Source organism: Clarias gariepinus, chromosome 8 (assembly GCF_024256425.1).
Source record: "Clarias gariepinus isolate MV-2021 ecotype Netherlands chromosome 8, CGAR_prim_01v2, whole genome shotgun sequence".
In the NCBI taxonomy this organism is placed as follows: Eukaryota; Metazoa; Chordata; class Actinopteri; order Siluriformes; family Clariidae; genus Clarias; species Clarias gariepinus.
In genome coordinates, this window is record NC_071107.1 from 3,116,829 (window position 1) to 3,130,716 (window position 13,888).

Below are 13,888 nucleotides of genomic sequence, written 5' to 3' on the forward strand. Positions count from 1 at the left end.
GCTGTTCATGCTACACACATACACACAAACGTGAGCAAGTTTAAATCGTTTGCTTTGGCATGTGATTGGATGAAGGGAGAAATGATCATTAAGGCTGATGAGTGCTGACAGAGTGACAGGCGAGAGCTTTTTCATTTGTCGGATCAGATGATGACATGCTCCATGAGAGGACGGCGGAAAAGCTTTTTATTTGCACAGAAGAAAGGCAGAAAGGAGGTCAATTAGCATCATCCATTAGACAACTCATGACAAGCCCATATTAACACCTGGGACAGTCAGACTAATGAGAAAGGTGGTCGAGATGTTCATTCAGCAGCTGTTGTCCCAAACTGAGACCTAAAAACAAATAAATGTAAATCCAATATGTTCTTGCACATGCACAAAATCCTATCACACTATCTGCATGCAAATAAGGAGGGGTTCCCTGTTTGCTCCGTCTCAAGATTTCCTATTATATTTTCAGCGAGTTTTTTTCTTGCCACCATCACCCCAAGCTTGCTCATCAGGGACAATCTGATCGTTATAATTTATATTTTCTTTTCCAAACTATATATTTCTTTTAATTAACATCTATTTTTTTTTTTTATTCTTTAAAGCTGCTTAATGACCATGAGCATTGTTAAAAGGGCTCTACAAATAAAATGTAATGTAGTTGAAAATCCATTTGAAAACATTGTTACAGTACATGCATTATATTTTGGTTAGTTTTGTTTAGATTTTTCTGTTTCTTTAAGTACAGAAAAATGACAATACAAGGAAATAAGTACTAAAAAATGACAATTTTTTTTTTTTTTATTGTGCTATAAAAAGTAAGGAAAAATAATCCATGAAATATACAAATCATCTGCATCATTGTTTATATTTTGGTCATGCATAGCTTAATATAGTGTGGTGGAGTAGAGCATAGTTTAGAACAGTACACTGTAGTTTACTTAGTACAGTTCAGTATACAGTAGTGTGGTTTAGGATAGGATAGGATAGGATAGTTCACTATAGTCCACTGTAGAACACACTGTATAGTATAGTATAGTATAGTATAGTATAGTATATTAAACCCCAGCCACTGGATGCAGTGCCGGTCCCAAGTCCGGATAAAATGGCAGTGTTGCATCAGGAAGGGCATCCGGCGTAAAACCTGTGCCAAGTTGTAGTGCGGACTGGGTATTCCGCTGTGGCGACCGCTTGTCGGGAGCAGCCGAAAGACTAACAACAACAGTATAGTATAGTATAGTATAGTATAGTATAGTATAGTATAGTATAGTATAGTATAGTATAGTACACCAGTATAGTGTAGTATGGTATAGTGTATTTGTATAGTAAATACTAATAGTATACTGTAGTGTAATATAGTAATGAAGCATACATGATAATCATATAATGTAACAATTGTTTGCATTTTCAGTTTGGATATGTATCAGAAGAAGTCCTGGGTTACACTTCGTGGCCAACAAGTCAGTCTAATTCATCATCATTTCCATAGTGACAGCTTACGCAGAGAAATGTATGGAAGACATTGTTACTTGCTTAAAGCATTGATAAAGAATAGTGACATTGTCATTGACATTTATACATTTTTAGAGAACACAAACTTTTAAATCAGCTATAACAAAAGAAAGAATAGGATGCAACATTTTTTATGGGTTTTGCACAAAATTAAAAATATGTAGCTACGGTATAAAGGAATAAAAAAGTTAGACATACTGTTTATTTATTAAAAACATTATAATTGTTGTATAGTGGTAAAGTATAAGAGCATTTAAACATTTCCGGATGGAGATATGAGAAAATAAATAAATGTGAGGTTAATAACTGTAAATGTGCAGTTTACCTGTCTCAGACACAACACCCCACTGCTGATTTTTTTTCTCTTCTCTAACAGCACTGAGCTGCTATAGCGAATCCACTGTATATAAAACAAAATAAGTTGACTTTTGATTTATTTAGAACTATCCTATTTGTTTTAAATTACACTGAACAAATACCCACGCCGTCTGTGTTTGTACACATTTCTCCGCTCATCTGCTGCCGTTATCAGATGTGGGGTTGTGACCACAATATTGGCAGGTGTGAATTTCTTGAATTTACAATTAAACCAGCAGCGCCAAAAGCGAAGTTGATATATTTCATATTGTCAGCAGAGGGGCCACACAGTGCTTCAGTGGCTTTGCTTTACCGGTGCCTTATTTGAGACAGTGGCAGGTGCATTGTGGGCCGTCTGAGCTATATTGATTTGGAGGACCTAGAGGTATGTGACATCATTATGAGGATTGACCTTCGTGTGCTCTGGCCTGGGGAGTCCCGGCGTGGCTGAAAGTCTCAAGTCTTCGCTTTCAGGGGGCCACAGGCACTGTGGTATCATGGGAAAATTGGTCGCAGGTTATTTCGTTATTTGCTCGTCTGACCTTCTGGTGCACCCACAACCCCCCAATTATCACACCCTGTGCAGGGTTCACCATATTACAGCAAAGTGTGTATTTCCAATGTTTTTCTAGCAGAAATAGGACTGAAATATAGGAATAGGTCAACAGTGTTGGTTGCAGTGAACTGTCTGAATCTGAATGTATCTAAATCACATGACCTGATTATAAATTTTAGTAACAAAGGATTGCATTAAACAAGGATTAAACATAACTATAATGGACAAGAAATATGATTTATTTGTCAGCAATACATTTAAAAAATATTTGATAAATTGCTGTGGAATAAAAAAAACAAAACACTTCTGGACACTTCTGGAAAATTTGTGGCACTGCACCATTGTTGATTTTTTTCTTCTTTATTTAATACAAACAATCCACAGTCATCAGAATGTATGTGTAGCTCATTTTTTTCCTTTTCTTAAAGCAGATTAAAATAAAATAATTTTTTAAATAATAATAATATTCCAAATAAATCAAACAAAGCAGTATACCGATATGTAACACTGTGTTTTAAAGCTCTGCATAGAATATTTAATGGTTATCCTACAAAGAAAACTGAATGAGGTTAAAAAAAATGAATTATTATGAGCATTTAAAAAAAAAAATCTGCATCTGCTGAAAGAAAGGCTTAAGATGGGCTTTACTGCTTTAAAAGATCAGCAAGATACACAGAGATATCTACAGAGATAGAGTAGTAAATGTCACTTATAGATTTGCTATCGATGCTGGTTGCTGCAGTCTCACCTGGCTGGAAGTTTTCTTTATGAGGTAACAGGATAGTCACATCGAAACTTGTTATAATAATCCAAGTTTATTTTTCGGTTATAAATCGAGGTCAGTGAAGTTCAGGGTAATAATTCTTCCAAGTACTTTAAAAAAAAAAAAAAAAAGCTTAAAGTTAAAGGCACATTTATTTAAACAGAAAAACGTGAAAAAAATGCAAAAGTACTTATTTTTTACTGATATGTGATTTTACTCGAGGTACTGATACAGACACTCACACAGTTAACAAATATGATTCTTTATTCTAATTTAGGGAAAAAAAAAAAAAAAGTTTCAAAAGTGCTTCCATGACAACATTACTGCAAAAAGCATTTGTATACTGAAAGGTTTATCTGAAGATCATCTAAAAAAAAAAAAACAAAAAAAAACAATCAGATAATAATAATAATAATAATAATAATAATAATAATAATAATAATAAATAAATAAATAAATAATAATACAGTGATGGATGGTCACAATATTAAATGTAAGAGCTAAAATAATTCAGCATTACTATTATAAACAAATGGCTTAAAATATGGTTGAAAATAAACAAATAAAAATTTGTATTTCTTCCTTGAAATAGAAAAGGTCTATCTATTTATTCTAACCCTCTCTGATAACATGCCGTTTTAGAGATTATTCCCTTGCCTGTAGTGTGCATGCTGTTGCAATCTTGTTTAACATTGATTTCTGTTTTCACTCCTTTAGTTGGTCCTTTATCCACAGCTATCCAGCTTCATAATTGGGTCATGATCTGTGTACTGATCTGGAAGTGTTGAATGAATGAGATGAGAGCACTGAAAGTGAGAGAGCCGAGTCCGACCGGTCCTCTGCTGTGCCAATGGCTTGTCTTTTTCTGAATGCTGACCTCACACACACACACACACACACACACACACACACATACTTGTGCAAAGAGGTGTGAGGAGATAAAGAGAGGCTGCTGCAAATCAAACCAGTGAAAGCAACCAGGAGAGACTGTTGAACTCATCCTCCTTCTCTCTCTGTTTTTCTCTCTCTCTCTCTTCCTCCATCCCTCCCTCCCTCTCTTTGTTTCTCTCTCCCTTTCTCATCACACAGTCACACACTCTCTATCTCTCTCTGACCCTTTCTTCCTCTCATGCTGACACACACAATCTCTTTCTCTGTTTGACACACAGTCTCAGACAAGACATACACGGTCTGACAGCCTCTCCCTCTCTGTGTATCTCACTCTCGCATACATAAACACAGTCCATATTCCATATATTCTCTCTCTCTCTCTCTCTCTCTCTTTCTCTCTCTCTTACACACACACACACACAGGCACCCAGACATTCAATTTCTTCCTTTCTCTCTGTTGCGTCCTTTGTCTCCATCTCCTCAAAATATGTCTGTGTTACCTAACAAAGGAGCTGTGTGTATTAAACGAGCTGTCTCTGGTGGTCCAGGTATAATTGGGATTGTTAGCGTGCCCTGCTCCTGAGGGACGCTCTCGAAAATGTCTTTTGTGTAAAGCACACAAGCAGCACGGCGCTCTATTTTGATACAGATGTGCGTCAAACAAAGCAAACAAGTCACCTGAGCTACTGTACATCAACCTGGGCTGTTATTTTTCCTCACCGCTTAAGAATCAAACCCCTGTTTCAGCTTGCTATTTTGACATTTTCTTTTTGCATTCTTATTTATCTGCACTAAAACAAATAGATTTGCTGAGATCCATTTTTATCCTAAAATTCACCTGAGTGTGTTTACCTAATGAAGCCCCCATGGAAAGACAGAGATATGGAAAAAACTGAAGAGGTGGAAAAAGAAAAAAGAGGAAGTTGTATGTTTGCTTATGTAGACCATATTTATACATCATTATTAATATTATTACTTTAGTTTTCAGTACTTAATCTTTTTATATATATATATATATATTTCCCATCCAAGCATGTGTTTTTGTCTCCACCTGCCTCACAACTTAACCTTCATCCAAAACACTCAATTTTTCTTGGATCATTCCTGCATTCCTGAAGTTTACAGCATTCACTATATGTATAATAAAGTTCGTGCCACGGTTCTGGAGCGGAAGCTCTATTGATTTATTTGACTTGGGATACACTTTTGCACGGTGTGTCATTAATGAAAATTTCATACAGCGATTTAGGAGGGGTGTGAAATATAAATGATTTCGTTAAAGTTTTATCAGAGATCAAGCCTTTCACTATCTGCAAGGTGGACATTGATTGGAGCGTTTGAGGTCTCCAGAACAGCAGTGTGGCTGGAGCCCAAAAGAGGGAGAAGTCACTTCCAGGCCCCAGGAATTCAATATATATCAATATTAATATATAATTCAATATCTATCTATCTATCTATCTATCTATCTATCTATCTATCTATCTATCTATCTATCTATTTTAAAATAAACAATCAACAAGGAAAATGCACTACACATTCCAAGTCAATCAACCAGACTCTGACACGTGCAAGGTTCTGTGGTCGCCTAGGCAACAGGACACGCCCCCTGACAATACACCACCTAGAAGGCTGAAAGGCATTCTATAGGCTTTAATTATTGCTTTAGGTGCATAGTATTAATATTAAATAAGGCTTTGGGATAAATCCGTTTTTGGGTGTAGATCAGTTAGGCTATTATCTAATAAACAAGTAAATAAACAAACAAAAAAATTTATAAATATCTGCATGCTAGAAAACTATTTTGGACGGTTTTATTGTTATTTAGTTCCAGCTCAGTGTGTGGTTTATATAGGACCCACAGCCCTCCTGCTTGGATTTGATTTGTGTCATGCTTTTAATTGCACCATATTAAGTAGAATGTTGCAGACTTGAAATCACACCTGTCTCTGTCTCATGGGACAGTGGTCAAAATTTCTCAAATCGCAAATGTTAGATTAATTTCCTGCCCTGGCATATTAACATTTCGGTGCGTGATTTAATAAGCTTCCGTTTGGGGGAAAAATGACGCAGGAGAAATTTTTTTTGCAAGTAAATTAATCGGCATCTGTGACTGTAATTCGTTTGAAACGCACTCATGACGCATTTCTTGCGAATCTAATACAAAAACAAAATATTCTTTCACTTAGTGTGAAGTGTGAATATATATATAATACATGTATTAAAAAAGGTCAAATTATTTTAAAAAAAATAAACAAAACAAAAACTCCGTTACACTCTCGCCTTGTGTGTGTGTGTGTGTGTGTGTGTGTGTGAGAGAGAGAGAGAGATCATTCTCAAAAATTTGACTCACTAAGGCAGAGTGTGAAAAGGAAACATCATACAAACCGTTGCAAAGTTTCTTTTTCTCTCTCTCTCTGTTTTAACCAAATCAACCAAAATTGACTGAAGGTTTAAGACTATAATCATTGTTATATATATATCCATTTCTGCTTCCACTTCATTTAAAATAACGAATAACATTTTAACAGGTATATCATCTTTAATTGTCGCTTGATATCAATTAGCTCATCCAATAGATAGACCCGGAGAGATTAAACAAATCAGACAAGCCTGGCTAATTAAAACATGATTAAAGGTTTTTAATTATATCATTGATGAAGTAGTCTAATTAGCACGGAGATATGATAATAGCCCGCTGCGACAATTGTGTTGGGTTGGCAATTAAATCCTGAACTGTATTTTAAAATAATCCACTTTTTTAAGAGATTAATAAAAATAACAGTAATAAAACGCTTAACGGTAGACTGTAGGCTCCCGAATTTATTATTTCTGTAATGGTACAAAGTGAGTAAGAGAATGTTCAGAGAGAGAGAGCGACAGAGAGAGAGAAAGAGAGAGAGAGAAATAACGCACTATATGCCTCCTGATTTTTACAACAAAAAAAAAAGAGTAGACAATTTAATTATGTTATGAGCTATCGATTATATAAAGTAGCCTATATTTTTTTCTTTGTGCATTATTTCGGTTTGGATCACATAAATGAAAAGGACAACAACAAAGGTGCTGCCCATGCGCAGAGTCCCAGGAATAATAACGCATGACAGGATATTCAAGCAGGTAGAGAAAGAGAGAGAGAGTGAGAAAGAGAGAAGGGGTGGAGAGAGAGAGAGAGAGAGAGAGCGATCCTGCCCTCCTTCTCCTCAGTGCAGAGGCAGCTAGGGTCCCTGCAGCATTACCGGAGCTTCGAGTGTCTCATCATCAAATCCAACACCGAAACCGTCGCGTACAGCCGGATAAAGAGAGTCACGTTATTTCTGCACAGCGGGATTTTGGAGATTTTTACACCAACAAAGAGGACAAAGAGTAAACTTTTTTTTATCTTCAATTCTTTTACAAGAAAAAATTGTTTGCGATAAATAAGGAGAGACTATTTCCAAAGAAAAACAAAAAATCGTATATGTATGCGTAAAAAAATGTTTGTCTTTAATCAATGAGGATTTTCGTTTTTTTTTTTTTTTAATCCCAATTCTGCAAAACGCGTTATTTCCGCAGATCCGATCCGTTATTTCCGAGCCGCTTTGATCATTTGAATTCTCGTCCAAGTGGATGTTTGTTCCCGTCGGATCAGTGAGGCCATCATAGATGTGCCATCTAGAGACTTTGCGCATCATCATCATCATCATCCTCATCATTCTTCTCCTCCTCCTCTTCCTCTGCTTCTTTTCGACGCGACTTGAGATTTCCGAACTCTATAAATCGAAGAAGGAGGAGTCTTAACTTTTTTCTTTAAGGGTGGGAACTTTGATTTTTTTTTTTTTTTTTTTGCTCTAGCGAGTTCTGTGCGGTGATGATGATGATGATGATGTCTGTGAACAGCAGTAGCAAGCAGGCGTTTGTTATGCCTCATACCTCTTTACCCGAGCCCAAGTACTCTTCCTTGCATTCTTCTTCTCCTCCGACTTCTTCCTCGTCTTTAGCCTCATCCACCTCGTCCAACACTTTGACTTCGGAATCGCAGTCGTTGTCCTGCTCGTCCTCTCGACACAACAGCAGCACGAGCATCATCAGCACCAGCATCAGCAGCAGCAGCGTGAGCTCGGAGGCAATGCGCCGAGCGGGTCTCCCGACCCCACCGGTATGTAACTTCACTTCATAGTCACAGATTAAAACCTGAATTTTTAGCCGCACATATTTTTTCTATTCTATTTTATTATTCATGCTTTTTTTCATGTCTTCTCTGGAGCAAATCATTCCAACACCTCCATTTCTCCTCCTCTTCCTCCTCCTCTCGTCCTAACTTTATGCATGCATTCAGTCCTGTTTGCCTTTTTAAATTAATTTTTATGATCTGGGATTTTGCATGTGTCTTGTAGGATTTTCTTTATTAACATGCTGGAAATGTTGCTAAAATCTTAGAGTGGTGTGCGAATCCGCCCCCCTCCCCTCCATTCAAGCTGACAGTTATATGTACGCCCTCCATATTTTTTTTTTCTCTTTGCGAATGCAGAGCAACATATTCGGCGGCTTGGATGAGAGTCTACTGGCCCGCGCCGAAGCTCTGGCGGCGGTGGACATCGTCTCCCAGACCAAAAGTCACCACCAGCACCAGCAGCACCACCATCACCCTCACCACCCTCCGCATCCTCACCAGTCTCACCCACCACCTCACCACAGCCCCTTTAAGCCAGACGCGACATACCACGCCATGAACGCGTTGCCGTGCACCTCCTCGACCTCCTCGTCCTCGTCGTCCTCGTCTTCCGTGCCAATCTCACACCCGTCTGCGCTGGGCGGCGGAGGAAACGGAGGCCACCACCACCACCACCATCACCACCATCACCATCACCCCCAGCCTCACCAAGCGCTCGAAGGGGATCTCCTTGAGCACCTGAGCCCAGGCCTGGCGCTCGCAGGTGCAGCAATGGACGGCTCGGTGGTGTCCACACCGGCGGCCCACATGAACCACCCCATGCACCAGGCGGCCATCAACATGGCGGCGGCGGCGGCGGCTCACGCCCACGCCCACGCGCACGCACACGCCCACGCGCACGCCCACGCACTCCCGTCAGCGCACCACCTGGGCTGCCCGAGCGACGTGGACGCCGATCCGCGGGACCTCGAGGCGTTCGCCGAGCGCTTCAAGCAGCGGCGCATCAAGCTCGGCGTGACACAGGCAGACGTCGGCGCGGCGCTCGCCAACCTCAAGATCCCAGGCGTGGGCTCGCTCAGCCAGAGCACGATCTGCCGCTTCGAGTCACTCACCCTGTCGCACAACAACATGATTGCGCTCAAGCCCATTCTACAGGCGTGGCTCGACGAGGCCGAGAAGTCACACCGCGAAAAGCTCAGCAAGCCCGAGCTCTTCAACGGCGCCGAGAAGAAGCGCAAGCGCACGTCCATCGCGGCGCCCGAGAAGCGCTCCCTCGAGGCCTACTTCGCCATTCAGCCACGTCCCTCGTCCGAAAAAATCGCCGCCATCGCCGAAAAGCTGGACCTCAAAAAGAACGTAGTGCGCGTCTGGTTCTGCAACCAGAGGCAGAAACAAAAACGCATGAAATACTCAGCGTGCGTGTAAAAACAAAACAAAGCAAAAAACAACATAATAAAGTTTCACTCTTTTAAAAGACTTCACGAACTGTTTGTATGACATTTCTTAAACCTCACATCATTTTTGCTTTTTGTTCATTTTTGTTTTTTAAATTCCCCCTGAATCATCTGTGCACTGAAGCAGACTGTCATTCTGACTGCAAACACCAAACAAAAAAAAAAAAAAAAAATCACTGCACTGTCACGTCAAAACAGGATGTGGAGGCATTTTGAAAAGGACCGGACCAAGTAAGACCTTGTTTTTCCCCTTTTTTGATATTTGACATGGTCAGGAATTTTAAAAGAATTTGTGAGGCTCTCTAAAGCCTCAATCAGATTGTTTTTTGCTTTTTTTGAGGGGAGGGGGCACTTTTTCGTGTAGAGGAGCTAAGAATGGACGATGAATATATTAAATAATAATGGAGAAAAGAGGACAAATGTTCACAAATAAGACTTTTTATATTAATTCTATGAGTAATAATATTAGACTAAGGATGAGTGCGAAATCGAAGAGGTGGAACGTGTTTAATTAAAATCAAATTCAAGCACATTGTTTCTGTATTATTATTATTATTATTATTATTATTATTATTATTATTAATAATAATATTATTTAGTGATAAAATGCAATACGCAGTAGAATTTCTAACAGATTGTTGATTTACCTATCCTTAGCTTTATATTTTTAATTCAACCTCTTCGATTTCAACACTCATCAGAGTCCTAATCAAAGAATAAATAGTTTTGTATTTCTCAATGCTAAATATTTAGTGCGTTTAAAAAGAAAGGGGAAAAACGAACCTAAAAAACCTTTAAGGCTAAATAAATGAGTAAGTTTAGCTAAGGCTATGGATGGGCTATTGAAGGAAAAAAAGGTTCAACTGTGAGCCAAATGTGGATTTGTTTGAACCAAATCTCAGCTGCAATACGCCTGCGCTCTAGTTTCTTATGAACTATTTATCATGTGAGGTAATGTTTACTTCATTAGATATTTATTGGGATTCCCTCCTGGTCTTTTTTCTTGAGAAAATCATATTCTGAGTGCAAAAAGCGTGGTCTCTACAGGACAGGGAGTGTAAGTTTTGGCTGCTTAAAATAAGCCACTGTATTTATTTATTTATTTATTTATTATTAATATAATTTTGTTTTTTCTTCTGACAACAATACAATCGAGAGAGATATGATTTATACCCCCTCTATTTGAATTGCCTTTATGTTGTATGTTCTTTAGTAATTTATTTGTACAAAATGGACGCGTATCATGATAAATTCATGGCTTGTTAAATCCACCGTGTTTGGTAAATGTTTTCTTTATTGAGAAAAAAAATGAAGAAAAAAATCATGGAAAGTAAACGTGTATATTGTAAATAAATCATTGGGTCGAACACATAAGATATTATCCGTATTTGCTGTATTGCTGTTTTAGCTGCGGTTAATCTTCTCTCTGTAATGTCTGTTGCTTTAGGTTTACTTGTCCAGATTATTATTACCATTATTTTTTAAAATTGATTTTAGTATTACATTCATGTATATTTTTAATTATCGTTTAAGAACTGAATTGACCTGTGTTTCATTAAAGAACAAACATTTTAACATTTTATTTTAGTTCTCAGTGGCTTCCTTTATCTCCCAAAGTTTTTTTTTTTTGCTAAATATTGTCCAAATAACTATATTTGTATCTGAATTTTATCAGATAATCTATATTGTAGATATATGATTAGTGCACTGCTTAATCCCCCTCTTGTTTTGTATTCACGTCTGTATGCATGAAGTAGTTTTTGTTGTGTGTGCATGTGTGTGTGTGGTTTTGTGTGTGTGTGTGTGGGGGGGGGGGGGGGGGGGGAGAGAAAAGGTATCTCACGTGGGTATTGTACACGGTAATTTAAAAGCTATAACATGCATTTGATACGTATATTTCTTTTTCCTCAGAACGACTTTTGCTTAAGGCCAACTTGCTGCTTTAGCTGAGAGTGAATGCTGATATTCTATTAGAGTCTAATGATGGAGTCTATAGAGATCTGAGGGGAGGTCTCTAGAGCACAAGCGCTGCCAGATGTCAGCCCGCCAGAAAAAAAGAAAGAAAGAAAAAAAAAAAAAACACCGGGTCTCCATTTTAATCCACAGTCTGTGCATTTCTCAGTTTTTCACCACCGACACACGGGCGGCCTTTGAAGCCTGGCATGATTGAAAAAAAAAGGATTGAAAAAAAAAAGTGTGACTGGAGTGTCATGGCAATCGTGGGATTGCTTTCAGGACCGTGGACAGCCACCGGAATGAAAAAATAAAAAAACATGATTTGTTTTGCCCTAACTGGTGTACTGTACATCCTAATCGACCAGCAAGTACACATTAGAACACTGCATCCAAAACCCTTAAAGTGATTACATCTTTTGGACATAATACAGGAAATATACATATCCCTGCAATTTTCCAAACCGAAAATGTAACCGTTTAAAACCGTTTCAAGATATTTTGTTTGCATAAAAACAACGCTTACGAGTAATTACATTTTTTATACAGGGTTCTGTGATATGACAAATACAAACCAAATATATAATAATAATAATACTAATAATAATGGTTTGTTATAGAAAAAATAGGTAGGCCTAGTATTTAAATGTTCTCAACAAATGCTTTTCTCTTTGTTGGTCTGAGGTGGCTATTGGGCAGTAGATTTCTGTGATAATTCTTCTAAATGTGAACCTAACTCCAAAAACGTGTATTTTTACCAAATAGCTTCATTTTTAGTCCGTTGTTGTGTTCTATGCTATTGGTCCTAGTTTTGGACACCCTTGCAGTGGTGGCCAGATTTGGACAAAGTAGCTAAGCTAAACAAGTGGCACATAGTTGATAAAAGTCTTGTTCTAAAACTTGTGTTGTCGGGTAAATACGTTAAAATTCGTTTAAAAATATGGCCAGTAATTAAACTGCTTTGTAACTTGATGCACTTGGCTGATCTTTAATGTGAAAGACATGTTGTAAAAAAAAAACAAAAAAAAACTGTACTTGAAGTAAAGGAATTTACACCAACTTCAATGCAACTGAATCTTAGTAAATAATAATCAGAATAATAATAATAATAATAATAATAATAATAATAATAATATAAGGTCTTACATTTTATTGATAATGTTTGAATTCATTCTAGGTTACATCACTTTTAGGCCTTATACAGTCCTACCTGATCATACACACCTGCGGGTGAGAGCATCCCCCAAAAGCAAAGCTAAGCCTCAAATATAGGCTAATAAATATATTCTCCAATAGAGCTGTAGATGCGAGATAAATGTAAAACCCTGTCATTTTCTGACTCCTAACTTTAACAAAATTGTATTAGACTAATTCTCAAGTTGATCAAGCATTGCTTGAAATGCCTAAGATGCATGTGTTGTTTTGGATTTTCTTTACATGAAATATGGTGTAATTTTTGCCAGCTTAATGAGGTCATGTAATAGAATAAAAACGAGGATTTATTTCATCAGACGGATAGAGATGTCCTCGTGTGCGTGAAAGCCCTCTCATCAATTCTAATCAGCTTTTAACGAAGAAATCAGTTCCTCTAAAACGAGACGATCACTTAATTCGCTAATAAGCACGAATTATTAAATTACACATCGGATTATGAAGAGCGGATAATTAAACTAGCAGTGAGTGAGCGTGTAATCAAGTGAGAGGGTTAATTACTTTCTCTCTCTCTCTCTCTCTCTTCCTCACACACACACACACACACGCACTTCCATCATGGTATGTTGCACATATGATCTCTATTTGTTTTTTTGTTTTTTGTTTTTTGGACCCAGGTGATAACACACTTGTTACTCCGCACAGGTACAGTATAGCAAGTAAAATAAAAAGCAGTAACAGTGATACAGCAAATGAAAAAAAACAAAAAAAAAAACAAAGCTGATGCCCCGCCCCCTGCTCCGCCTCTTTGTTATAATTATATCTTGTGTTTTTATTTTCCTCTCCCGCCTCCACTCTTCTTTCACATGAAGTCTGATGATGAATATTTGATGAAGCCGGGGACTGGCGGTGCTCCGCCCTGGGGACCTGCAACTAGAATATTTTAACTGTACATTTAAAGGCCAAACGCACGTGGCGAGCTCGCGCTGCCGGAAATGTTCCTCCCCCTCCTCTTCCTCCCCTTCAGCTTTATCTAGTTCTTAGTAACCAGGATCACCGGCTACTCAATTGACAGCAACATGACTGAATGCAACGATAACTGACACATA

General features: G+C 38.1%; 1 protein-coding gene across 1 annotated transcript; it reads left to right on the plus strand.

Annotated features, from left to right (window-relative positions):
• The first annotated feature begins 7,219 nt into the window (after positions 1 to 7,219).
• On the plus strand, positions 7,220 to 10,193 carry pou4f2 (POU class 4 homeobox 2). Its single transcript, XM_053502473.1, has 2 exons — positions 7,220 to 8,205; positions 8,578 to 10,193. Exons 1-2 carry the CDS (start codon positions 7,918 to 7,920, stop codon positions 9,643 to 9,645), a joined length of 1,356 nt encoding a protein of 451 aa, XP_053358448.1. The 5' UTR covers positions 7,220 to 7,917; the 3' UTR covers positions 9,646 to 10,193.
• Positions 10,194 to 13,888: the final 3,695 nt, after the last annotated feature.